This window comes from Rhamphochromis longiceps, linkage group LG12 (assembly GCF_057381845.1).
Source record: "Rhamphochromis longiceps isolate RC_006_pf linkage group LG12, R_longiceps_female_GT1.1, whole genome shotgun sequence".
NCBI lineage: Eukaryota > Metazoa > Chordata > Actinopteri > Cichliformes > Cichlidae > Rhamphochromis > Rhamphochromis longiceps.
The window spans coordinates 12,867,328-12,893,852 of record NC_140568.1 but is presented as its reverse complement, the minus strand read 5'-3'; the positions used below and the strand labels follow the sequence as shown (position 1 = coordinate 12,893,852).

The following is a 26,525-nucleotide window of genomic DNA, read 5'->3' as shown; positions in this document are numbered from 1 at the left end:
CACACAAAAAAAATGCTCCTCATTACCGTCTACTCAACCTCTACGTGAAAATTACCCATTGTATGAGAAACCGGTGGGCTGGATTTCCCCTGACAGCCTCCATTTGTCCTCGTCCCGTATGCTTAATAATCACAAACCATGAACAAAGACCACGACAAGGAGATAGGTAGGTAAACAAGGGTTTCAAATGTTTAATTCATTTTAATATCACTGGCAAATATAAATTGCTGCTCAACGATTCATTATCAAAGGGGGGCTGTTTCTCCCCTCTCTTACATTTGAAGAGATTTCTTTAGAAGACAGTGTCCAAATTCTCCAATTTCTTAAAAAGTTAAGTGCACAAACCTTAATGTTATTATTCAGCAAACAGACGTTTGACCTTTCTGAGAAGAAAGGCAGGAGGTGACGACGATGTTCGATGGAGCCGTGACGAGGGGGTGTTGTCTTGTGTGTTTTGTGTCTAATGCGATGAGAGCACCATGCCTGAGACCCGTCACGAAGAAGAAAAGAAGGGAATGACCTTTGTGATGCACGTCGCTGTTGTCGTAAACACACTGTATGCGTCTGTTAGGCCGTAACAGGTGTGTCCGTTTTGAGCCGCTTTGTATGCAGGGATAAAAGTGTGCAAAAAAAGAAAAGAAAAGCCAAATATACACATGAACGTGAGTTTTCCCCTGATGTGGAAAGCTGTAGCTTAAACAACTGGTCTGACTGTAGTCTTGTTCTTTGAGAGATTCCACACCTGCTTCTTAAGGCAGATGCTGAGAGCACCAGGGTCTTTGTACTGGAAGTGAGAGGGGTGCGATGTGATCACTGACACATACAGTACACTGCCCAGCTACACACACACACACACACACACACACACACACACACACACACACACACACACACACACACACTTTGCCTGAACCACTGATGCCAACGCAGCATGTGGAGGAGGGTGTATTGCTCACACATGGTTGCATGGCACAAACACACACACATGCACACACACACAGAGATTAGTGGAAGACAGAAATGAGACGATGGATGGGGAGGAGAGAAAAAAAATTGGTGGCTACCACAGAAAGACATTAATGCTCTTCTTCAAATAAAACAAATAAACAGAAACATGGATTTACAATGTTTTTAAAATCACCCACCCTCTACTACCAAAAAAATACATCTCTGAAGACAATAATGCAGTAAACTCACACACACACACACGCTCACATACTGTACACACACGTATGCACCGACAGATGGCATTACAGTGAACACACCTGCCCACTCACACCTACTTTTCAACACCCCCACCCCCCCAACCCCCACCTGGTTAGCGTGGCTGCACAGTCCCTCTCCGTTTGGACAAAAATAAGCAGCGTTCGACACTCAACGACTAAACAATCTCATATCTATTTTTCTGCTTTCCTTTTTTTTCCTCCTTTTTTTTGTGTTTTTGTGTTTTTTGGCGTACCATCATCATGCTTTAAACTGAGATCTGCAAGTGGCGCATGCACAACACGCAGGGAGCTTCTTTTGGCACCGTGCTGCTACGACTGCAGGGGTTGATAACACGTACATTCAGAAGAAACGACAACAGATCTGCGCTCCTGTCCCTGCCCGTGATGACTGGGAACCACACGCGAAGAGGAGGAGGAAGAGGTGGGGTAAAAAGAAAAAGAAGAAGAAAAAAAATCTCACAAGGCTCAAGAGCCATTTTGTCTGAGGCACGGGCGTGGGGGAGGGAAAGGGGTGTTGGGAGGTGAACCGGCAGCGCCACTGCGCTTGACCCGGACACCGGCTCCTCTCGCTTTTTCTACTTTCTAATCATTTTCTTTTTTAAGTTCTTCAGTTTTTTTGTCCCATTATCCTTCTCTTATGGGCTTCGAAAATGGCTAAAAGAAAAATCAGAATCAGCCACAAAGAAATCACTTCCTAGGAGCACCGTGCTGAATTCAGACAGACACTAAAGCCTCGAGGCACAAAGAGACATTTCTCAATATTTTATGGATTGACTAGGCTGTGCAAACAAACTACATATAGGAAACTCTCAATAAACCTCACAAGAAGAACATAAGCTATAACTAATTAAATAGATTGTTTTTGTATATTCATCTATAGATTTATCTAATAAATACATCTGCTGATAGACACTTCTTTCTGTAAATTATTTACATTAAAAGGTATATATTTCTGCTAAAACAATAAATAGCTATGAAGGCAAGGCGAGGGAGAGAAAACTGATTTAGTTTAGCTGTGAGCAGAGAGAAAGAGAGATCCTGTGTGTGTGTGTGTGTGTGTGTGTGTGTGTGTGTGTGTGTGTGTGTGTGTGTGTGTGTGTGTGTGTGTGTGCTCCCGTTGAAAAGTCAAAGCCGACCATTTGTATTTCCGAGTGATTCACTTCATCTCAAACTGGACTCTCTTCATAAATAACTGGTAGGAACATCCACTCGCAAACCAAAGCAACAAAAAATAATGAAATAATGCTCTCAGCCTCACCTGCCTGTCTTCTTTACATAAGTGGAATGTGCTCTCAGTAGATTCCCTTCCTGTTTAATACCTGGTGAATGGGGCAGTGAAGAAGTAGTGTACAAAAACGTACCAACACCCGCCAGAGCGTACCAGTATTGGGCCCAGTGGCTGGTGTTCATAATATCCATGACAAGCACACATAAGAAAGGGATGATGTTTGAAAAAAATAAAATAAATGCCCCGTCATCAGAGAGCGGCATAAAAACAATCAAACCCACCCCTGAAAACCCTCCCCAGTCACAATCTCATGCTGCACAATTTTTTTTGTTTGTTTTTTTCTTTTTTGTCGGTTTTTCTGTTACTTTTTGCTCTAAAGGGCAGGCGTGGACAAAAGATTACAGGGCAGTTGCGAGCCTGCCTGCCAAAGCCCGAGTACTGAGGGACGTATTGCTGTCGACAGTTTAACATCACTCACACACACACACACACACACACACACACACACACACGCGCGCTCTAGTTTAGTGTCCACAAAGTCTGCCGACTGACATGTTTTTCAAACACTCAGTTCATCTGGTGGCATTGCTGCCATGGCTGCAGCGGGAGGGTTGGGTGGGGCTTTGCTAAGGGACAGTGTTTGAAAAAGGTGATAGTTTTGTTTACAAAAAAGCTATTTTAAGTGCAAAGTACCATGCACATACGGTCGACCGGTGAGCGGGGCGCAAAAGCAAAAAAATAAACAAAAAAAGCCCCGCACCATGTCAGCATCACACCTTTGGGAGAGATGGAGCGGTCTGTGTGTGTATGTGTGTGTACGTGCGAGTTGATGTTATGTGTGTGAAGTATGGGTGAAATCTCATAAGTGCTTCCCATGGCTCTTGAGGCATAGAAAAAGAGGCAGTGGGACATTGTGTGGTAACATTCTCTGGCTGAAAGTTGTGTTCTGTTTTTGTGTTTTTTTGTGTCGGATGGGGGTAGGGGTGGTTGGGGGGGGTGGAGTGTCTTTGACGTCCCGCTCGTATTATCGGTGCGGAGCAGAGCGGGGGACACCCTAAAGACTGACCGCTGATGATGGGCTGGATGTCTTGGAGGTGTTGCAGTCTGAATGGAAGTCGGTGTGCAGACAGGAAGTCCGCGGAGGCCCAGCTGGAGGAGGGGCCTCAGACTTGGTCAGTCCTGGTAAAGAGGGAGGAAGAAGGGCAGGAAGGGGAGGTGAGGTCGGAGCGGGACCAAGGAGTGGTGAGGGGGCTGAGGGAAAGAGGTGGGTGCTGGGTCAGTGACGAGTGCTGTTTATAGGCTGCAGCCCAGCTGCTTAGCCTTCTCCTGAGTGTCCTGCACGTGCTGCAGGCTGGCGCTGGAGTAGCCCTCATCGCTACAGCTGCTGCGCAGGCTGCCTCGCTCGTCCCCTGAGTCGCTCACGCTGCTGGTGCTCCACTCCAAGTCACCCAGCAGGTAGTCCATCCCCTCCACGTCCACATCCAGGTCCTCTGTTTGAACAACAAGAACACAAACACGACACCATTAAAGAGCTGAATGACAACTATGTCATATTATTCATCTACTCAAGTTTCTCCGCTTATAGAGAGGATGTTATTATTACTAGTAACACTAATTAAACAACTAGTGCGAGTTAATGGTGGAACCTGTACAGCCAGCAGCAGCAGCAGCAGCAGGTAACTCCCTGCTCTGCACATCCTGCAAAAGCTCTTTTTTCCTGTATTTAAAATCCCCTTTAAACAACAGGGACAAAGCTACACAGCATAAGGGTGACACATGCACAGATCTGTTTTCATTTTAACCATTTAAAGGTTTTTGATTTTGCTCTTTTATTGAGTGACTTAATGCATTCAGGTTGTTTGATGTCATGTCCCTGTAACCCGGTCCAAATAGACAAAAAAAGAAAAGAAAAAGTGAACACTGACAGTGCTCATTTGTGCTAGGAGCACTGTCAGAGCTACAAATGACTTCCAAACAGGCCGCTGGAGTGAATGTGTCTGACCAAACAATCAGACTTCATTGAGCGCGGACTGAGGTTTCCCACTGGGCCTGGTGCTAACTACACAGCACTGTGGAGCTGATTGGCATTTGCCATAGAGTAGCAGATTTGGCATGTCCACCACTGTCGCCCTGTGTGTTTTTACAGATGAGAGCAGGAGATCAGGGACGTCCTGGTCCAGACCTGGGAGGAAATGTACAGGACATCATCTGTTGTCTCATTAGAAGCATGCCCTGATATCATCAAGCATGCATATGATCCACAAACTATTACTTCTCCATGTTTCTTCTTTCCTCTTTTACATCATTTGCTTTGGAGGGAGGACATTAACCATATGACTAAACAACAATGAATGCCACATAAATGGCACTCAGTATAAACTGCTGAGTATCATTTGGAGTTGCTGCAATGACATTTGTCAGAACGGAGGCGTTTGATGCATAATTTTTTTTCACTTGGATTTTTGGGGTATTATTAAATTGAGCGCTCTGTAGGTTGATCACTTTTGTTTGTATCAAGAAATGTAGCATCCTTTCATTCCTAACACTTTACCTCGTCCACATCAGTATAGATATCCAGAATGTTTTTTTCACATTAAGATCTGATGAGTGTGTTTTTATAAGCAGTGTATTTACTAAGACGCTTTACTTTGCACTGTGGAAGATTGTGTTTAGTGATGATGATGAAGACAATACCTGACACAAGAACAATAAAATGATGCCTATTCTGAACTTCCTGCACAACGGTTCACCTCCATATTTTTTTCATGTGCTTTGAGAGAAGATGTTAAACCATCTGAATATTTGCCCGGAGGTTCCAGACATGAAACATGTGAAGAGTGACATGAATAAAAGCATGTGGTGGTAACAAAGTCGTCTGAGCTGGCCACAGCTCTGCCTGTGTGCAGCCTCACCCTGGTCAGAGTCGGACTTATCAGAGGACTGAGTGGAGCCGGTGCTGTCCATGCGGGTCCTCTCCACTCCCAGCTGCTCTAGACGCCTCCTCAGGTGTCTCCGCTCCCGTTGTAGCTGCTCCAAAGTGTGCTGAGCTTTCCTCTCGCCCTCCTCCAACCTCTGCAAGGAAGAAGGAGAGAAAACGGCGCGCTTCATGAACAGCTCCTAATCTGCTCCTGTGTACGTGTCCACAGCAGCTTATCAGCTACTGAAACACGCAATTACTAACACACTCAGCAACCGCAGCGGTCAACAAATTGCCCTCTTCACACCGATTAGGTGAGTGGTGCATGCGCACATCCACGCACCTTGATGTGATCTTTGGCCTTCATCAGCAGGCTGAGGGTGGTGTGCCTGTTAGCATCTGGTCCCAAGGGAACGAGGGATTTCAAGCGCTCCAAACACAGTCGTAGATGTGCCCGTCTGAAGAGGAAAGATAAAAATGAAGGTGGAAGATGCTATTAAATGTACAGAAAAACAAAAAGCAAAAACAAAACAAGAAGGTAGGCCACTGAAATCTGAAAATCCCTGATAAAAACTAGTCTTTACCTGAGCTTTGAAAAGCTGAATGCAAATATCTTAAACTATCCTGTTTTTTTCTCTCTACAAGAAGTTCTACTCTTGTATTGAAATTGACCTTTTACTTAAAATTCACTTGGATGATTGGGCTTCAAGGACCTCAGATTTTTCACTGAGGGGAAACAAGCAACCTCTTAAAATACATCCAGGGGAGATTTTGTCTTCATACTAAGAGCCCTGAAAGGACTGTGTTTACATTTCTCCAAATACTGACAAATGAACAGGTGAATTATAACGGCAGCGTTTTTTGCCATCTTTTACTCTGACAAGCCTCGAATCAGTCTTGTGTCATTATACTTTTCTAGGAACATGGGAAATAGGTGAAATGACTTATGCAAACGTGCAAACACACATGGAAATACAGTATATTAGGCAAAATCAGTGTTGGACAATTCTAATGAGTCTGAAAGCCAATACACCTTCCTTTATTCCTCTACACAGCCTGAACTGCCTTAGGCACGGCTTCCTGTCTTTCTTCAAGTACTCTTCAGGAATAGTTCTCCAGGCTTCCTGAATGACATTCAAAGCTCTTTGGATGTTGGCTGCCTCTTGTTCTCTGCCAACACAATCCCACACTGCTTTAACAATGTTGGACTTATTATTGAAGTACTGGCCAATCCATGACTGATGGAGTTCCATTGAGTTTTTCTATCCAGGTATACTTTTACTTCATTGGTAGCACGCATATTCTGAATGCTCACATTTAGACAAGTTTAACGGCAGTCTTAAAAAACACAACAAACCAAATCCTAAAGTGATGTAATATGTATCCATGACTACTGCACAGTGACATGGCCAGATAATTAGGACCAATTAGCATTTCTGCGCCAGACTGCTGTGAGGACAGGACTCTTTTTTTTTTTCCCTCATCTGTGGTATGTCTTGTCTCTACTTGTTGCAGGTGATTACAAGCAGCAGTGGATCCTTTCTGTTTCAGCAGGAAGTTAAAGCATTAAATAGAGTGGGAATACTTCCTTGTTGTGACAGTAACTGTCATAGTCAGGGTGGAATTTTTTGTCCACTTCACACAAATTGAGTTAGTTCAAAGAGGAGATTTGCGTGTGCTGAAGCAATACCAGCCGATAAGTTCCTAGCATCAAAGCAAATATGAGGAACGAGCTGCAGTGAACTGCCTTTGTACTCTTCAGGCCTCATCAACCAGGTGTCATTACTGCAAGTATTTGTCAGACTGGAGCCACTAAACACTTTCTCCTCTTTAATGCAACCTTTGGGATCAAAGAGTATAAAGGTAGGAGCAAACGGAAAGAGGCGCCCTGTATGTTTCAGGAAGTCAGCAGTGTGTTAACTATTACATAATAGAGCTCGACAGGATGTGCGCCAACGGTCCTCTTAAACAAGAAGAAAACCAGAAAGCCATCTGCACCATATATTCAGAACTGCAACTGATGATTGATGTCACTTGCCCTTTATACCCCAGTCACACACACCTATACACAGTTCACAGCCTCTGTTTCCACCTGTATGCCCCTCAGCCCCTCTATGCTGGCAGCCTTGGCAATTTCTAAGGTCTGGTGGGTGTTGGTGACCACTTGACCCCGCTGTTACACAACACACACCTCCAGCTCCAGCCTCGTCACAGTGTGTACGTGTCTGTGCGCTTGTGTTTGCCTGAGCGAGTGGGCGTGTGTACGTCAGACTCTTCCTGAGAATGAGTGTAAAAATTGTTTTCTTTCTTTCTTTTTATTCTTTTTTTTTGACTGTGCAGCTGAAGGGCTGGCCGGCTGAGCCGCTCACTTATTGTCTGCTGCAAATAATCCTAACGTGAGCGTCACTGCCGGAAAGAGTTTATTCAAATTGTGCGCATGGAGAGCTACGAGGCTGATTTGACTCTGGGCAGTGGAAGCGCACAAATATATTCTCAACCCCTTGCCCTTTAAAAGGATAAACACACAATCGGCGAGCAGAGCTTTTGCACGCACATACAAAACAGCTGAAGCCAAGTGCCTGCTTCTCAGCTGACTCAGTCCAAAGGACATGCAGACTGTCATTACATAACATGGAAATGGTCCGGCCTGTGTTGTTCTGACATAATAAGGGCTGGCTAATGTTTGTTAAACACTGACAGAGAGCAGACTCAAACAGCACGAGTCACATGGCGATTCAGAGAAACACTACGGCGTGGTCCTAACACACAGCTATTCCAGTGACAGGTTATTCTGGTTCACTGTGTCAATAGGTAACTATGCAGTAAATGTGGAGCTGCAGCCTCAGGCCACAGCCTACATTTCTCTGGCCTTGTTTCACACTTGCATACGACTGACCTGAATGCATGTGTCTGGTCCAAAATGAGGTGAATGCGCCGCCTCAGTTTGTTATACTCAAAGCAGTTGCAGCTGTCGTCACCCCTTTGACCCAAAATGGTTTCTCCCAACTAGGTCAGCTGGTGCACTTTGCCTGATTAGCAGTAAATCACCTCGCTTTCAGGGCTCTTGCCCTCTGACCTCTAACAGTGAGTAATTTAACCAAGCCAATACTGATGGAAGGGAGGTTGGGTCTCATTGCACTCCTGAGGCTTTCCTAGCAGTGGGCTGCTGTGACTAATTTACTACTCGCCACTGATGGCTTTCCATCATCACGTTAGTGGTGGGAGAAACTAACTAAGTAGGTTCTCTAGTGGTCATAATTGTGTTTTACTGCAGGGTATGAGGTGTGTCCACAAACACATACAGAGGGCTCAGCCTGTCCACTGAGCGGCTGGTTTGGATCATCTAGCTCAGAGAGTGACAGAGACTGTATCAAAATATGACTCCTATTGCTTTACATATGTAAACTGAGGACTTTACAATCATCCAAAAATGGCTTTTATCAATTGTTGGGACAGTTTATGTTCACATAAGCTAAAAGAAAATCAGCAAATTCAGGAAGCAGAATTGATTAACGAGCGTCATGACAGTTTCAACAGTACCTAACTCTAACCGTTCAATGTTTTCACCTCCACCCTTTTGCTAGTAAACCATCTCCTCTGATAACTTTTACATTTATTTCCATTACATAACCAAATTATCATGAATGAATGCTCTCCAAAATGTTGTCAAGACAACCAAGTTGTGCAGCACTGAAACTAGATCGGCTGCTCTCAGGAGCCAGAGAGCACAGTGAGCCACCTGATACAACCGTGACCCCGTCGTTCATCTCATCAGCGTCAGGAGGGCACCGTGACAAAACAGTGGCTCTGTTCAAGCATGAAACGATTCTCTCCTTAGTTCCTTTTGTTCATCATAACTTCCACCCCCCTCAAAAGAAATTACTTAACTACACCATAAAGCTCATTTTATTCTCATTACCCCCTTATCACCTAAATTCAAACTTGATTAGTTACGAGTTTACAAAAAACAACACGTCCACCATGTCTAGATATGCCACGTCTCCCTTCTGCTTATCACGGGTTATACAGCTTACCTCTTACATAAGCTAACAGGGCAGTACACAAATAAAACTTGTGCTTTTGTTTCACGATGGCAACGTGCCAAAAGAGAAAAGGTAAGGTTTATTCAGGACTGTAATCTAGCTCAACTAGTTTCTCTGCAATTTGTGCATTCATGCAACAGGCGAGCCGTCAGCCTTAGTTCGTAACTGTAGGTTTCTTAATCCACCAGAAAGGCGCGTGATGTGAGCCTGTTTAATGTGCATCTGACCTACGTCGGGCCCATCCATATGCAGAAGGGATCCTGCTTCTCACGGGTCTGCTGTGCGGCTTCACCGATAAACCCGAGGATTCCACTGAATCGTGCTCAATAATTCACCTGATAAAAAGTTGAGGTCCAGCTTCACCTGTCTACATACGCGCTGCTTTTCTTTTGATCGCCCACTCATGCATGTAAGCAGGCTCATAAAAGAGGACCAACGAACACGTCACACCACATCACCAGAGATTCGCCTACTACAATTTTAAAATCCTGATAGTCACTCTGAGAGCATTCACCTTAGATCTGGAACTTTAAAAAATGTACCTTCTTTCAAAAAGGTTTCAGATTATGTTACAGGTTACAGGACCTGAACTGGCACTGAACTAATTTAAAGACTTCCTCAGTGTGGGAGGGCATGGGGTGGCGTGAATTGATATTTTCATGGATTGAAGAACACAAACACACAGAGAGATTTGATTTCTTTTTTTTTACCTGTTCTTTTCCATTTCGTTGTGTGTAGACCTGCAGAGATAAAACAAAACACATATGAAAAATCAGACATAATAAAAAAGCCACTGATTAAAATGAAAAAAGCTAAGGCTTCCCCTTCTCCACATGCACCGCAATCCAGGCAGAGGAGGGAGCACGAGTGAAAGGGTTGTGTGGGAGTCTGTGAACAGCCGGAGCTGCTTACAAAATAAGATTCAAAGAGGGAAAAAAAGACAGAAAAAAAATGAAGAAAAGCCTGGGTGTTCTTATGCCTGAGGCCTGTTTCATGGTGGAAGCTTTTTTTAAGGACCACACTCGTACACAGATACGTGATGAGGAGGCCCGACGGTAAACATAGTAACAGTAACCAGAAACAGGAGTAGATGGGACTCTGTCCCTTCATATTGCCTGATTATCCATTGTACATGCAAGCCTGAGCAGAGTGGGGGTGGGGGGAACACAGTGAAGGTAAAATGAGAGATAGAGGTGTGCTCGCGGCCAGCATGACTCTGTCATTGCAGTATTAAAACATCTCTCTATCTGTAACACACACACGTACACACACACACACACACAGAAATGGGGTCAAGTGTAGGGTTTGGTAGAAATGTGTCTGACCTGTGAGAGAAAGGATAAACAGGAGAGCAGGTCACGAGCAGAGAAGAAGATCCCCTCTACATTCTTGAACGCTACTCAACCTCCACCTGAACCCCACCATCCACCCCCATGCTGAATCCCAAAATAGCCTCTGCATTTTTCCAGCTCTGCAAACTAATGCACTGTCCTGCCTACACACATACACACAAACACAACCTCAAAGGTGCCCCCTCGTGTGTAATCTCAGTTGCTGGGCCAAACCTGGGTTTAAAGCTCGGGGTTGACCATATTTTCACTGTGTCGCAGCGTGTCACTGCAGCATGTGTGTGGCTGTCTTTCTGCCACTCGCTTTGGGTGTTCTCTCTGTCACTTGGCCCCCTCTAGCCAGTGTACATTCCTGTATGGGGCAGACAGCCGCTAGTGACATAACAGAGCTGGCAGGGAAGTGATCCCACTCACTGAGGCTAGATTTCAGGCTCTGAGACACCTCATAGCTCTCTGCTACTTTACCAAACACACCTATGCCACCACAATGCAGAAGCAATATTTAAGATGACATGCTATGCTAATTTCCAACTCCATCACTGTTCTAGTTACTTAAAGTACAGTCATATGAAAAAGAAGGTTTCCACAGGAGAAAACTAAATACACACATTTTCTGCTTGCATAGGAACTAAGATCTTAAACAGCAGCCAGGTGCTGCTAATTAAATGCATTTGTTTAACTGATCATCTCCAAGTGTGAGCACCTCTATAAAAGCTGAGGTTTTTGCAGTTTGCTGGGCTGGAGCACTCAGGTGTGTGTTAACACAGGGCCACAATCTTTCGAAGAGTAGATGGCCCAGCAAATTCCCTCTGTGCAGTGCTCAGAGAAACTACTGGCCTCAGTTAGTATGTTAAATATTAAAGTTCATAACAGTACAGTTCAAAAAAGAATGAACATATGGTTGATTTGGAAAGACTGACAGGAGAAAGTCTCTTCTCTCCCCTAAAAGAACATAGGAGCACAGTTTAGGGTCCCAAAGTTGCACCTGAACAAACCCAAACAATTTTGAAACAATGTCCTTTAGACAGATGAGACCAAATTGGAGATGTTTGGCTATACTACACAGTGCCAGCCCAAAGACCACATATTAACTTATAGAGGGGTGCTGACTTGGACTTATGTTGCAGGCACAGGATTTGGACACCTTACAATCACTCAGTCAACCATGAATTTCTCTGTATAATAAAGTATTGTGAATTATAATGTGAGGCCATCTGTCTGACAGATAAAGCTTGGCTCAAACAGAACGACTAAAAAGAAAATAATTAAGATTCTGCAGTGTCAAAGTTCAGATCTCAACCTTACTGAAATGCTGTGGTGCAATCTTAAGTGAGAAGTGCATCAAAAATACCTGCAAACCCAATGAACTGAACCAATGCTGTCAAGACGAGTAGGTCAAAATTCCTCAACAATGATGTGAGAGACAGATAAAGTCATAAGGAGACAGCTACTTCGAGGTATTGCTTAAAGGTGGTTCTACAAGCTTCTGAATCTTGGGAAAGTACTTTTTTGTCACAGAACTATACAGAGCCTTGTGACAGACAGGCTTGTGGGTCAACCTCAACATTTGTTTTTGGAGAGGAAATCACTGACCAAAAATAGAGAAAACACACAACAAACAAGTCTCACTAAATGAGCTACTGTCACCTCAGAGGTCCTCAGAAGGTTAAATACTGGATCACAGAGTTGCTGCCAAACGATTCACCAGCGCACTTTTCTTTCAGCTGCATCAGCCTGAACAACACAGCGTGATGACCACCGAAAGGCACCAGTTGACTGCAGAATGATTATGGCAAGCTCCTCGTGTAATTTCCACAGTGCACTGTAGTTGCGTATTGTATGAATGTGTGTGTTTGTGAGTGAGGAGGGGGAGGACTCTTTCTCCTTGTCTGTAATGGAGGCGCTGCTGTTCTCCACTGACGGCCAAAAGTGAGAGCAGAGCAGGAAAGACACAGAAGGATGGAGGAGGTGAGGAGAGAGAAATGCGAGAGGGAGACAGAGAGAGAAATGAGGGGGAGGGTGGACTCCTTACTACTGACACACATGCACACGTCCACGCCAGAAACATGGCGAGTCCCCTCCCCCACTACTACTACTCACACATCTACGCTTCGGGGGAAATGGCAGAAACCGGAGGGGCATATGTATAAATTCAAATATAAATGCCTGCCCTATATTTGACCAGAATCAGCAGCAGAAACAACATAAAACTGATCAAATAACACCAATTAATTGATTTGATCTTTTCCAGCAGAGATCAACCCAGGTTATTCTGTACTGTTAATCACCAAGAGACAATGTCAGATCCGACTACATCAAATCATCGTTGCAGAGATACCCTTATTAATGCCGTGTGATTCTGCTGCCCTTAAATAGCAATGAGTAATAGCTGAAAAAAATGCTTCAGAACTGGAAATGGAAAAAGGAAAGGCTGGTGAACGAAAAGTTGTTTTTTGGTTGTTTTGGGTTTTTTTTTACCAGAAATAGCAACAAACCAAGTAAGTCTACACATGCTAGGACATGATCTGAGTTAGAAGCACGTCTTTTCAATACTCTACACCCTGTGTTTTTGAAATCACAGCAGAAATGGTAGCACACTCCAAATTTGTCCCAGTCACTTTTGTCGAAATCAACTGATATACTGCTCGATGTAATGAATAAGCAGTTGTTTCCTTTAATAAAGAGGACCAATGCTGTATATTTTCAGCTTCATATATTTATTTCTAGACCAGAGGAGCTTTGCATAATTTACAGTTCAAAATAATGGTCACATATCTCTCCTAATGGGCCTTTGTGCCGCCGTTCAGTTCACAATCCACGCGAAAGAAGCTGCTTTAGCTCCCCTACCCCACAACTTTCTTGTGATTGCCCCACATGAAGAGAAGGTTTGCAGAGGAGATGGGTGGGGCTTCTGAGATCACAATCAAACTTGATTGTGTCAGAGACAAACATTAACACTCTCATTGACATCATACACAGCTGTGAATATAAAAAAAATGTCCTAAATTCATATTTATCTTATAGCAGGCCTTAGTGCAGCTCCATCACTTCATTAACTGTGAAACAAGCCGTTTTTAGCTCTTCTCCTTTAACACCACAATTTTCTGAACTAAGCTTTCCTCCGATTAACTGTCCCTCATAAAGACATTGACTGATCAGCAGATTGGTGAAGCTTCTATGCTCACAACCAGAGCTGCATACACTCTCTGACATGATAAAGATCCCAGAGTAGAAAAAAACTGTCTGAAGCCTGAGTAATTGGCTTTCTGGGATTACTGGGACATACTCAGATGTCATTATTTAAACCTTTGACCATATTTAGTATGAACATCATAACTGTATAGATAAGACAGGAAATGTATATTTCAGACATGATGCTGGTTTCTATAAGTTGGCTAAACTGTTTTCTTTTGACTACACTTGAATTCTTGGCCACAAAGTTATTAGATTAACCATCCAGAGTCAGGCTGGTCAGCTTTATGAGTCACAAGATGCACCTCAACTTCTTCCAAATTCATTTCCTCCATTGCACATTTAGTTTTCCCTCTTTTATTGTTTACTTTTAGTTACGTCAGCCACTTACAGAAAACCGCACAATGTTTTTTTTTTTTTTTTAAAGTATACCAGTGATCAGGAATAACAGGAAAATGTCTAGATTTCTATCAAATCAGAGGCAGATGTAACTGCTACAAAAACCATACAAATACAGGAGTAGAAAAGAGTGTTGATAGTCCAGAAAATATACCTACAATCCTACATCAGATGAGTCCTACACAAAGCAGATTATGCACCCCAGCATATATTTTCTGCACTGACGGATGAACAATGGATGAACAGTGTACCCTCATGGCAATACACCTGATACACCAGTTTCACCAACAAAGCATGTCTCTGAAATATTTTTAGAGGTATTATGAAACTCTTCTGTAACTGTAGCATCGAAACTTTTTATTGCAGCTTCATGCAATATGAACCATCAAGCACTTTAAAATATTTATATTAATTACTGGATCTGTGCAAACAGCTGGTGGTGCTCTCATCAGTTGCTTCTTTGATCTGCTGCTTTTTTAAAATGTTTGAATGAAAAGAAGGCACATAAAGGTTGGGATCAACAATATGTCAGTTTTGTGTTTACTGAAGGACAGAAGCAGGTGCCTAGATGTCACTGTTTTATCTCAAAGATCAGTTTCCAACAGCCTTTAATTTACTTCATCCTCTCTGTTGAAACAATCACCTGCAGTAGTTTAAACCTGCCTTTTCTTTGGTCAAGTTTGTACACACAGGAGATAACTTCCTACACAGGATCATGACAGCAAACTGGAGTCCAATCGCAGAGTGCAAATTGATCTACGGATTGCGGAGGCAACACAAATCTGTCAAATACCATTGATTTACGGAATTCAGGTTAGAGACTCTAAATTGACTAGTGTCCACTTAGAAGACAAGCGCAGCCCGGACTCACCACCACCGGACTCACTTAAATGTCTTCTGCATCACCTTGACTGACCCACTTTTCCTTACTGTGGGGTCATTGACTTTAAGCCAGGATGACGTTTGTATCTGTCACTCATATACTTTAAAGAACACATGGGGAAGACTAAACGTAATCTTAACCTAACAGACTCACACATACGTGTGACATCAGAGGACCTTTTCTGCAGTGTTATATATGAATTAGCCATTAGACTCTGAATTACAAAATATTACTTGGTAGCAACACCTAAAGTGGCCTATGCATACAGCATGTCAGTGCTGTTGACAGATTATGGAGCGCTTCTAAAGCCCTGTCCACATATAAGGTGAGCTGATGGGTGGACACCAGCAGATATTTCAGGTTCTGGTTGCATAGGTTATCCTCTTGCACATGTGCCACCCTGTCATATGTCAGTCAACACAATCCTTTACCACCATTGGTAGATGCTTTTCCATCAATACTTCACTGACAGATAAGGCATAGTCTGCACATCATGTAAATGTTAACTCAGCCTACGTACAGTAAATCTTTTTCATACAAGCTATGGATTGAACATGTACGCATGCACCCTGTGCCATGGGGTGCATGGCACAGGCACCCCATGGCAACCTCATATAATAGGTTATTTATTATATAATACTGTTTATCAGAATTTTCTTCTCTGCAAATATTTCGAATCAAATAAATAACTAAACAATGCAATCAGCTGCTACTCCAGTAAGTCTTTAATCCTTTGTACCAACTCAACCTCCACCGACTCAGTATGCAGCTAGTGAGACTAGCTCTTGCTCTTCTATGCAGCGTCAGTGAGCTGAACCAGTTCTCTATGTGCTGCAGATTCTGCTTAGAGAGGTCTTCCATCTCCAAGTGAAACTTCAGGGTAGAGGGACAACTGTAGTCACTCGCTGTACACGGTGGAGTTGGAGCCTGTCCAACCCTGGGAGAGATCCTCTCTGGGGAAGCATGGGGATCACTAAAACTGCAACATAACTTGAAAGCTAGCTGGTAAACCAACATGAGGCAGTAAGGGTCACCTGGTTACCAATGACTAAACATTCATGATAAGAACACTGTCCATTAGTAAACTGACTGCAGATAGTGTTATTCTATGAGAAAATAAGAAAATAAATGCTGATATTTTCACTATATTAGGTATACTAAAAACTGAACACGTAAAACACATACGTGAAAAATACTATTATAAGTATTGTGGTATTTTGTGTTGGTTGAAGAAACAAAGATGCAACAGGCAGGCGGTAATTCTAACAGTTAAAACATTAGCTGACATCAGCTGTGCTCTCACTGTGGCAGTCAGTGATAAAAAAGATAATAGATAATTCATAATCCTATGTTCTATTCTTCATCAACATCATAAAGTGTGCAGGAATGACTGAAATGCAGATATGGTGATCAGACGCTAACCGTATCTATAGCTTACAGTGGAAGATCAGAGAGCTGACTTATTTTCTGTAACAATCCGAAAGCTTCTACGGATAAGCTCTCAGCAAAATACATGATCAGATACATACAAATACAATTTTTTTTGCAGATATATTACGTAAAAGGCATTAACATGTTATTTTGATTATAAAATTGGCCTAGCCTGTCTGTCTTTTCTTTGCAGTTAGATTGGTGTTTGTAACAGTGTGTCTGACCCGGTCACTATTTGATGTCAAAACAACAAGGTAGTGTCTCGCAGTCATAACCCTTTTCAAAGCTTTGGATGTTTGATTGTGACCATGTTTGGCCAAGAGCACAAAGTCGCTGTTTCAACAGCGTTGCTGTGAATATAACAAATTATGCAAATAGGGATGAGGCTGCTATCTCTGAACTCACTGCACTTCCTGCCATTTTAAATTTGGGCAGTTAGCGTGTCCACCTGGAAGCACAGTACAGAAATGCATAAAAAAAAAAATTTTAAAAATGAAAAAGCAAGCCTCACATCACAAGCACCAAATAAGGATTTTGACTTGAAACACAAACACTAGTGTGATGAAGAATGGCTTAATCCTCCAAGAAGTGAGGAGGGGAAGAGAAGGGGGGGGGGGGGGGGGGGGGTGCGGGGGACCCCTGAAGTGGGGATGTGATGGGCGACTTGTTGCAGAGCAGGAAACCAATCAGGCATGTACAGTTTTGCCTTTACCTGCTACTTGTGTTTTTCTTGCTTTTGCTTTTCCTTTTCAAACTTTCCCTCTCCCGGCTGCTGATGAATGGCGGCATGGAGGCATAGCCATGTTCAGCTTCTGCAAGCAAGTAAACAACATAGTGGTCACATGTCCTGAAATCCTGCAATGGAAAATATACCCACAGTGAACAGAAGGAGAGACTGCACAATGTGTCACATTTCAGCTTTAGCTTTTGGCATCCCGCAGCAATGTCTTATGCTTTTTAGCAGGCATGCGGGGAATGGGTCTCAAGTAGTATCTTTTAGCCCTTTCCCCCTTCCTCGGGATGGACAATGATGTCATCTTGAACTGGAATAAACCCCACTAGCAAACCACAACAGAAGGAAAGGAGGGGCGTCCACGAAAACAATGTCTCCCTGCACATCTGCCACATATGCATTCATTCTTTCATTATCGCGAATGCAAATGCCCGTTTGTCTTTACACGTATGCATTATGCGCCTGTAATCACATATTTATTAGCACCTGTTTGGGGCAGGTGATGCAGCCTGCTGAATCGATGCGTGAAATTCGACATTTATGAATTTATTTCATGGCCTGATTGTTTGATGTAATAAGAATAATAATGGGAAGCAACAGGATTTAGGAACGCATCAAACGACGTGTGCTTAAATCCGAGTGATTCGGAGGGGGAGGGGTGTTAATGTTACATTGCACAGAGTGAATAAGAAAAGAGTAGAAAAGAATACAATGATACTTTACCTCGTTCCCTGCGATCAAGGTACTCGGCTGCTTCGATCAACATCTGCACCATTCCGATCGCCGCCATTTTAAACAATAACACTGATAATTTAACAATCCTAAAAGGAATTCCGTGGCTGTACACAGGCTGCTTCAGGGTCCTGCTTCTTTTTCACACTTGGGTAGCTCGCTGTTCTGTCAGTTATTATTTTTAAAGAGCCAGAGAGAGCGCGTTACAGAGTTGGTCCTTCACTGTTAAAGGCCTTGAATGCAGCACCAGTCAGTTCGAAAAGCCAAACTTCCTCTGTGGTTGTTAAATTAAGGATATGGTGTTAGCTGGCTAGTAAGGGCTGACACTAATAACACTTCTTCAGGAGCTAAGGTTACTTTGTTCCCTTTTAAGTCAAAATGCCAGCTAAATATCGTCAGCTTTATAGTTGGCTCTTCGAGAAAAGACGGCTTGTTGACAAAAACAAAACGAAAGGCTGTGTGACATACAAAAATAATCCCCGAATTGCTCTATTTGGTGAAAAAAAGGCTGGCTAACGTTAGCGCCAATGTTAAGCTGTCAAATTAAATATGGAAAGTTCTTGCTATCTCGGTTGTATTTGGAAAAGCTTCGGCCAGTGAAAAAAGAACGTTAGCATGTACAGTTGTTAGACACTTGCCTTGTGAAAATTATATATATATATATAAAAGAGCTAGCTGTTTTAAAGTTCAGCCGACGATGTCATCCAACCTTATCGGTTCAGAGCTATGGCTGGTTAGTTTTGCGCCGGTTTAACGCGCGATACGTCTCGCTGGAAACGCAGATAGCGACTGACATCAACTGAAGAAGAGTGACTGTTTGTCAAACAGCTTCCAAAATAGTGGCTTGTTGATCTGGACACCAGCTCTCTACTGTACTGTACAAAGATTCTGGGTGCTGCAATGTGATTGGATACTGAGTATAACCTCTCAAGCTCCTATTCGGCGTTAAAACCGTCAATTGCAGAGAGGGTTCAGCGCTTACTTCAACTGTGGACCTTAAGCAGCCATTTTGGTTCTAATTAACATCGGCTGAAACACACTGTGTACAGCCACAATGGAGACAGTTTCTGCGCTATACACTCCTACACAGTAATTGGTTGTTTTTTTCTATGAACTTGACAGCTATTGGCCCTAGTGGGCACGAGCCTATCTGACAACGCCCGCTTTTGACAATCAACACGCCTCTCTGCCATGCTGTTTCTCGGTGTATGGCAGCGATTGGCTCCCGTTGTGTCATTTAATAAATTTTGTGATACATGATTGGTCCAATTCACATGACCTCTTATCATTGGTCTCTTTCTTCTCCGTCACAAACTATCTGCACGCATGCGCCCGCTTGTTGCTTTCTGATCCATAATGGCTTTAAAAGGCTCGGCGCTAGATTGGATCTGCCGGAGGGATGCTCGGTTATGATTGGTAGTTGGGGTAAGGACAAGTACAGGGATTGGTTATTTTGGTGGGTCGGTTCTGTCAGACAGCACAGCTGATCCAATCTAGTATGAAACATTTAAACGCTTGCTTCAAAATGAGAGGGATCATTATTTTAGAGCACGATAAACCCTGGACTTGAACAAATACCACCCCAGGAAAGGTTTCTTAGCAGCCTTTACGTAGGACTGAATTTAAACCTGGATTTGAAACAATCCTATAGGATACATTTCTCAGAGAACACCAAATGAGATTATGCTATATTTAAACTAGAAAGAAACGCAAGCATTCACAGGAATAACCAATCTGATCCTATTCAATCCTTAAAAGGGACAATGAATAATGTCATATTTAGCCATTATTTCAAAAGAAACTGTGTTCCTGCACAACCTAGCGGATGGATATTTAATCAGTGCATAAGCATTTTAATAAATTAATTTTCATAATCAGGACAGAAAGCATGTTTTTTTTAATGCTTTTATTTCAAATAAATCATCCATGTCAGCAATATTAAGCTCAGTCTCACCCAGCTGTGAGTACATCTTGCAGGTACTTCTATTTACATGTATGCATTTGCTTATAAAAAGGTATATACACGACTGTTAAATCACACAAAACACGTAAGATATTGAACATGCCATCTATTTTCATAAGGGTGGGGGGAAGGGAGGGTACACACAGGTAAACTTATTGGGGAACATTGGAGTTGATGATACTTTCAAGCAATGAAGTCCAGCGGCCTGTTAAATCCACCCTTTCTGTTCATGTACTGCCTGTAAAATAAATATATAAGAAAACATTATATCACTGTTTCCCTCCCAACACACACAGATTACATCATCGAGCACCAATGGGAGCGTTGGCATCTCTGCATAGAAACACCTGCGGAGGTGATTGGCTACTTTAACAGTGATAGATGCTGAGAGTGCACACTGTGAAGAGGGGGGGCAGAAAAATTGACGTAACTCAGCAACACGACTAACAGCTGGGGCTCCAAAAGAAACTTTAAAAAGGATCTGTCACTAACAAAGGAAAGCTTATGAAATATCCAAAGAGACGTGCTGCACTGTACAGACACGGCACAACCAAACAACTACAAATGCTTGTTTCTGTTCAATGACCTACCTGTATTTTCTCTTCATGGTCACATTGACGGCATACGCGTTACTTGAGCCATCAGTCTTCTTCCCCTGTGTAAAAACAATGTTACTGCATGACATATCACGAAACAAACTTTTAAAAAACATTCTTAGCTAAACATGACAGTGTACAGATGAAGCTGAATTGGGTCAAGCTCATGATAGCAGTTGGAATTCTCTAAATATGCATTTCACGGAACTGAAGGATTTTGATCAGTGGAAAACAGTTTTGTTATCAGAATCAGAATACTTTATTGATCCCTGGGGGAAATTATTTTTTGTTATTTTTTGTTAATAGGACACAAACCCAGTGGCCTGCCAGAGGAACCTCTTTATCAACAATAACACTGCTAGTGTTCAATGGACTGAGTTTTGAAGTGACCCTTTTCAACCCACTGTTTGATCTTTGTGATTATATTAAGCTTACCAACTCTTATTGGATAAACAGTTTGCCCAACCACAACTATTAGCTTATAATTGCAACTATTCATCCACTTCTTGTAACTGCTACTCTTTATTTAGTGATTACTTTAAGTCTATCCACTTATTTTCCCCTTTTGATCATTTTCATAATAGACAGGTTTCATACCATTTAGAATGTTAATCTATTCTTATAGCTAACAATTTGATTTGATTGAATCTTTATTTTTAATGTGCCTGTTATTCTGTTTTCTGTCAAGATGATCCCACATTGCTTCAATAATGTTGATGCTCAGCTATCTAACCGGGTGTGCTTTGGCAGTGTGACTGGGTCATGCTAAACAATGAAGCCCTTGCCAGTCACATGCTTCCCAGATGCTATTACATGGTTGATTAAAATGATGGTACTTTTCTGTGTTCATACTGAACAGCACTGCTTGAAGTGCAGCCCCAAACCACAAAAAAGCCTCCACCCTCTGTTTTAGATTGCTGCAGACACTCAGTGTTGTACCTCTATCTTAACCTCCTGCATACATATTATGAAAAACTGAACCAAGAAACTCACATTTTGATTTATCATGTCTAAGACTTGTTACCACCGATTTTCAGTTCAGTTCTTGTGTAATTTGGAACACTTCAGCCTTTTCTCCTTTTATTCTTCCTTAAGAATGGTTTCACCTTTCCACTAACACTATTTTTGATGAGGCTTCAGTGAACAGATGACCACCCGAAGGGTCAGATGCTTCCCTGTGCCAGGTCATTGCTGGATTTGTTCCTACTTCAAAAGAATATTACTTTTAGATACTGTGACAGGCTATTAGCAACAAAAGTCCCTAAAGGGTTAGGGTTATAACACTGCTCGTTATAGAAGCAAAATAAATGAGAGCGGCTCAAGACTCTTGCACAGTACTGCAAACTTACATTAGCCATGGGGGGCTTGCTGTCATGTGAAAGCTGCCCTATTTGTACATGAATGTAGATTCATGTACAAACATTTCAGTATGTGTCAATTATGTCAATTTTTAACCGTTTTAAGCCCACCATAGAACCAAGTCCGCCTGAGCTTATCTTTACATTATTACATGCTGTAGTGCCATTTTTGGAGCATTTCCAGTTGCTATACATCAATAAAATCATTATATCCTAAATTTAAATCATACGAATGCAATATGTCCATAGTAACTACATAAATACCAAAAATGTGCAATAAACTAAAAAAGAAACTGAAAATTGTTTTTTTTTTTTTTTACAAATTTTTCTAGTTACAGAAACTTCAGAGGTACATCCCCCAAAACTGTAAATGCAAAGTTTCACAAAATAGTTCCCAGCCACAGGAAATTTATTTTGAGTGTCTTTATAATTTCATTTTTGAGATACACTCATTTTTACAACCTGCAGCAAAAACGAAAATATAATAGGGATTTGAAAATAGTTATGCAAATTGGAGCGTGCACGCTCCAATTTGACAGATAAGCAGGGGGGAAAAAAGAACCATAACTCAAAAACAACAGTATTCCCCTAAATAGAAAGAGTCAAGGGGAAAATGTGAAAAATGTCCCCTTTATTTAAACAAGGACAACCTGCTTTTTACAGCAGCTGCTCTAATCAATTTCATCAGTGCCAATGTGCTTTTGGAAGTTCCATTTCAATCCACTGAAATAAATGCAAACATACTGTGTGTGTGTGTGTGTAGTGAACTTTATTAGAAATAAACTGCACCCCCTTGTGGCTGCATAACACATAGAACAACTCTCACCTTGCTGGTATCAAAGTTCCCAAATCCCATAAGCTTCATCATCTCAATCTCCTCCTCCGTTTTGCCCTGCATGTCCTCCGCTATTTAAAAAATAGAAAAAAAACATTGAATTTAGTCTCTGTTACTACAAAATGCCTGAAAAACTAAGATTCCTGCTTAATGTGCAAGTGTATAAATAATGTCTGATACCTGAGATCTGAATGGGCTTTGCCGTCTTTTCCTTTGAGTCTTTGCGCTCATCATCTCGTCTCTCCTTTTGTCTCGAAGGAGAGAGGGAGGAGGATCGATGACGTCGGGGAGACCTGCAAAAGGAGCACAGTGATGGCTGCAGGATGGGTTATCACATCTAATCAGAGCAAATAAGGCACTTTGTGGTGCTCTTGTATTGTTTAAAAGAATCTCGACAAAAAGTTTGTTAACAAAGGGCAAAGAAAATCACAAGTGCACCACTACTCATCTGAAACAACACTTCTCTGTGATAGTAAACTGGAAACTGCCGTTTATTCAGTATATACTAACAATACTCATTGTGACCAAAATCTATCACAGCTCTGCATGGGTAAGGTCTCTAAAATAGTAAATGAGGTGGAAATATTAGTCTTGAAAACAAAGTTTCTCTAAACACAAAAACAAATACACCAACAAACAAAAATTCACCTTGAGCGTCTCCTGTGAGGAGACCGTGAGCGACTCCTGCGACGGTCCCGTTCCCGATCTCGAGAGCGATCCCGCTCCCTTCGTCTTCGCTCACGCTCTCTAGAAGTTGAGCGGGAACGTCTTCTTTCTGGAGGACGAAATGACATCATGGCATTAACTGAAGCGTCTTGAACAGCAGACTGGCATCTATATACTGTAGCAGTCTTAAAAATCCAAACGTCGGCTATTTTCTTCTGTACTGTGTTGGATTTCTGCCATACCATATAAAATAAAACGTCTAAATCTCACATATAATTGGGAAAAACTGGTTGAAATTTAACAACTTTTTTTTAGAAATAACTGTTTTGCTATTACTTCTGTAGGATGGAGTATTATGTATTTTCATAGGTACTGGTATCATGTCTGAAATTGGGCCAACCATAATCAGCACACAATTTCTTGCTACTTACCTTGGTTGTAGTAAAAAGCAAACCGAGTACAAGGTGCTAAATTAGTACCAGTTCATTTGCCATTTATAGTCAAAAGTACTGTACCATTTAGGAACCCACCAGACGTGACCATAGCATAGACTTTCACCTTTAATTTATAGGGTTTAATAAAAAAAATGTTGCATTAACTATTTAGCAAAAATTGAAATGACAGTGAGAGGCTATGAGATATTATATCCGCTTCATGCGTGAGAGTACAACAAGCATACAGTCCTCGACTGACCCTGAAACTGCTTGTTAGTCCACTATGCATCAATTTTTAACCTCTAAAAATAGAGGACCGTGTATTGGATTTCCCAAACTGATCATACAAAAATCTCGGGAAATTAAACTGTAATTTGTCCAGCAGATTTTCTGTATCTTTGAATCAAAGCTGTATCTTTGCAAAACACACGTTAATTATCCTGATAAATCACGCAGAAATATATATTTTTAACATGCAGTTTTTTTATTCCAAAAAACCCCCAACCAAACAAAAAAAACAAAACAAAAAACAAAAACCCTACATCAGACCCAAAAATGCACTGCTGGTTAGGATGGCGTCTTCTCCTCCCGTGGACCCCTGGAGAGTGTTTTTGTTTATCCCCCATTTTATGCACAGTACGTGAACGCAGCTCGGGAATCGTATCGAAGCTACTGCGAGTTCTCCACACATCTAGAACCTTTTGTTAATACGACAACCCAGTCGATGCACACAGTTACAATTAAAATATCAGTTTTGCTTCTAGTCCCTTTGAGGTATAGGTTATTATCTTTATCAGGCAGAAAAACGCGATTTCATAAAGCACATTTACTTCTCGGCGTGTTGGCGAAGAGACGTTAACAGAAAAACAGCTAGCTACTTCAGTTTCTTACCTCGTCTTGGAGGAGTTCGACTCCTGCTCCTACCCATTCTCCGAACAGATAAGATACTAGACTCACAAAAAATGGAAAATAAATGTAATACAAATCAGCTGGAAGTTATTTGTATGTCGCTGGTGGATGCTACTAAATGCTACTCCAAACCGGTCTCTTTTTTTTCCTTGAGCTTCGTATGCAAGTTTCCGGTCACGTACAGGAAGAAGAGCGCCCTCTACCAACCTGGAGGATAGTTTTCTTGTTTGGTGGCATAGCCTTTATGATGTTAACCAAAACATCCAAGACCAGCTAGTAATGAATAAAAGCTGTTGTTCATTCTTCTTCTTCTTCTTTTTAAAAAAATGAATAGTATTTAATGACACATGTGAAGTGCAGAGCTGTAGTAACCTCAGAGAGAAAAAACTGAAGAGACAAACCATGAGGGTATAAGTAAGATGGCAACTGTAGTACTGCATGAAGGAGTCAGGAGTGGTACATAAGAATGCCAGAGTGGTGCAGGATGGATACGAAGATAGTGAGAGAGTGGTGATGTGTGCACTAGGAGCAACAGATGGGTTACAGGTGGGGGTGGGATTACAGGGATCGACTCTAAGACCCTTCTTGTTTGCAGTGGTCATTGACAGGTAGGAGGTCAGGCAGGAGCCTCTGTGGACTATGACATGGTTCACATGGTGGTCTATAGTGAGAGTAGGGACCATCTCTCAAGGCTGAAACGGTTTTGGCATGTGCCGAAGATGGATAGCGATAGATATACTGGGCAAAGGATCTTGGAGATAGGGTTATCTAGGAAAAGAGGAAGACCACAAAGAAGATTTGTGGATTTAGTTAAGAAGTACATGCAGAGGACTGGTGTGACAGAAGAAGATGCTAGGGACAGGGTGAGATGGAGCCAGATGATCTGCTGTGGCGACCTCCAAAGGTAGCAGCTGAAAGAAGCAGCAGCAGCATTTAAACAGATCGTGTGCATTAGCTTTTAAATTAATAGCAGTGGCTGTCTTAGGTATTTGGCTGACTTTGAATTCAGTTCCATCATCCAGCATGTAAATGCTTTTGCAATCATACTTTTGAGGTATCCTTACCTCAAGGTTGTATGGGAAGGAGGAAGAAAATTTAAGCAGAGAAAGAAACAGAGACAAAAAAAATGTGATTTTAAGTCAAACTCAACCTTTAATGACTGATACATGGTAACCTTGCAACACTCACTTATACATTCTAATATAAAATAAATTAAGACCATGAGCAAACATCACACGTCAGCGTCAGCTACTAGTTCAAACAGAAAGTCGTTACTGTTCAGAGGTATTCTGCACATTTAAAAAGAAAACGACAAAAAGTGGAATGTTTAGTACCTTCTGTTTACTGGCTTACAGACTGCACCGACAAGCAACAAATTGTTTATGCGTCATCCCTTTGGCTTCGATCAAAGCGTTCACAGCAGCTCGTCGCGAGACCTCGCGTGCTCGCCCAGCTTCGTCTTCCCATTCTTGTCCCTGCTGTTTTAACACCAAACCAGCGTTCAGCAGAGCGCGATCAGTAGCTATCAGCATATTTCTACATTGTACTGCACCTGTGCTCACATAGTATACCTGCAACATCTATCTGATACTTAGAACCAAATGATGACTAGAAGATGCCTATGATAATGA

General features: G+C 42.1%; 2 protein-coding genes across 2 annotated transcripts; both read right to left on the bottom strand.

Annotated features, from left to right (window-relative positions):
* Positions 1-790: 790 nt before the first annotated feature.
* On the bottom strand, positions 791-19,018 carry mxd1 (MAX dimerization protein 1). The gene is made up of 6 exons (XM_085424798.1): positions 18,125-19,018; positions 17,381-17,480; positions 10,125-10,154; positions 5,715-5,829; positions 5,367-5,526; positions 791-3,944 (listed from the first exon to the last, which is right to left on the bottom strand). Exons 1-6 carry the CDS (start codon positions 18,189-18,191, stop codon positions 3,748-3,750), a joined length of 669 nt encoding a protein of 222 aa, XP_085280924.1. The 5' UTR covers positions 18,192-19,018; the 3' UTR covers positions 791-3,747.
* A 1,115-nt stretch (positions 19,019-20,133) lies between these two features.
* snrnp27 (small nuclear ribonucleoprotein 27 (U4/U6.U5)) lies at positions 20,134-25,059 on the bottom strand. The gene is made up of 6 exons (XM_085424797.1): positions 24,877-25,059; positions 23,534-23,660; positions 23,066-23,178; positions 22,877-22,956; positions 20,687-20,751; positions 20,134-20,334 (listed from the first exon to the last, which is right to left on the bottom strand). The coding sequence occupies exons 1-6, from the start codon at positions 24,911-24,913 to the stop codon at positions 20,280-20,282; spliced, it is 477 nt and encodes a 158-aa protein (XP_085280923.1). The 5' UTR covers positions 24,914-25,059; the 3' UTR covers positions 20,134-20,279.
* Between the last annotated feature and the right edge of the window lie 1,466 nt (positions 25,060-26,525).

Coding starts and splice junctions, on each gene's coding strand:
- snrnp27 (XM_085424797.1), bottom strand. CDS start 24,913: ATGGGTAGGAGCAGGAGTCGAACTCCTCCAAGACGAG. Junction 22,957..23,065: donor AAAGCCCATTCAGATCTCAG/GTATCAGACATT, acceptor TTTTTTAAATAG/CGGAGGACATGCAGGGCAAA. Junction 20,335..20,686: donor ACCATGAAGAGAAAATACAG/GTAGGTCATTGA, acceptor TTTATTTTACAG/GCAGTACATGAACAGAAAGG.
- mxd1 (XM_085424798.1), bottom strand. CDS start 18,191: ATGGCGGCGATCGGAATGGTGCAGATGTTGATCGAAGCAGCCGAGTAC. Junction 5,830..10,124: donor AACGAAATGGAAAAGAACAG/GTAAAAAAAAAG, acceptor TTTCCTCTTCAG/ACGGGCACATCTACGACTGT. Junction 3,945..5,366: donor TAAGTCCGACTCTGACCAGG/GTGAGGCTGCAC, acceptor TTGTTCAAACAG/AGGACCTGGATGTGGACGTG.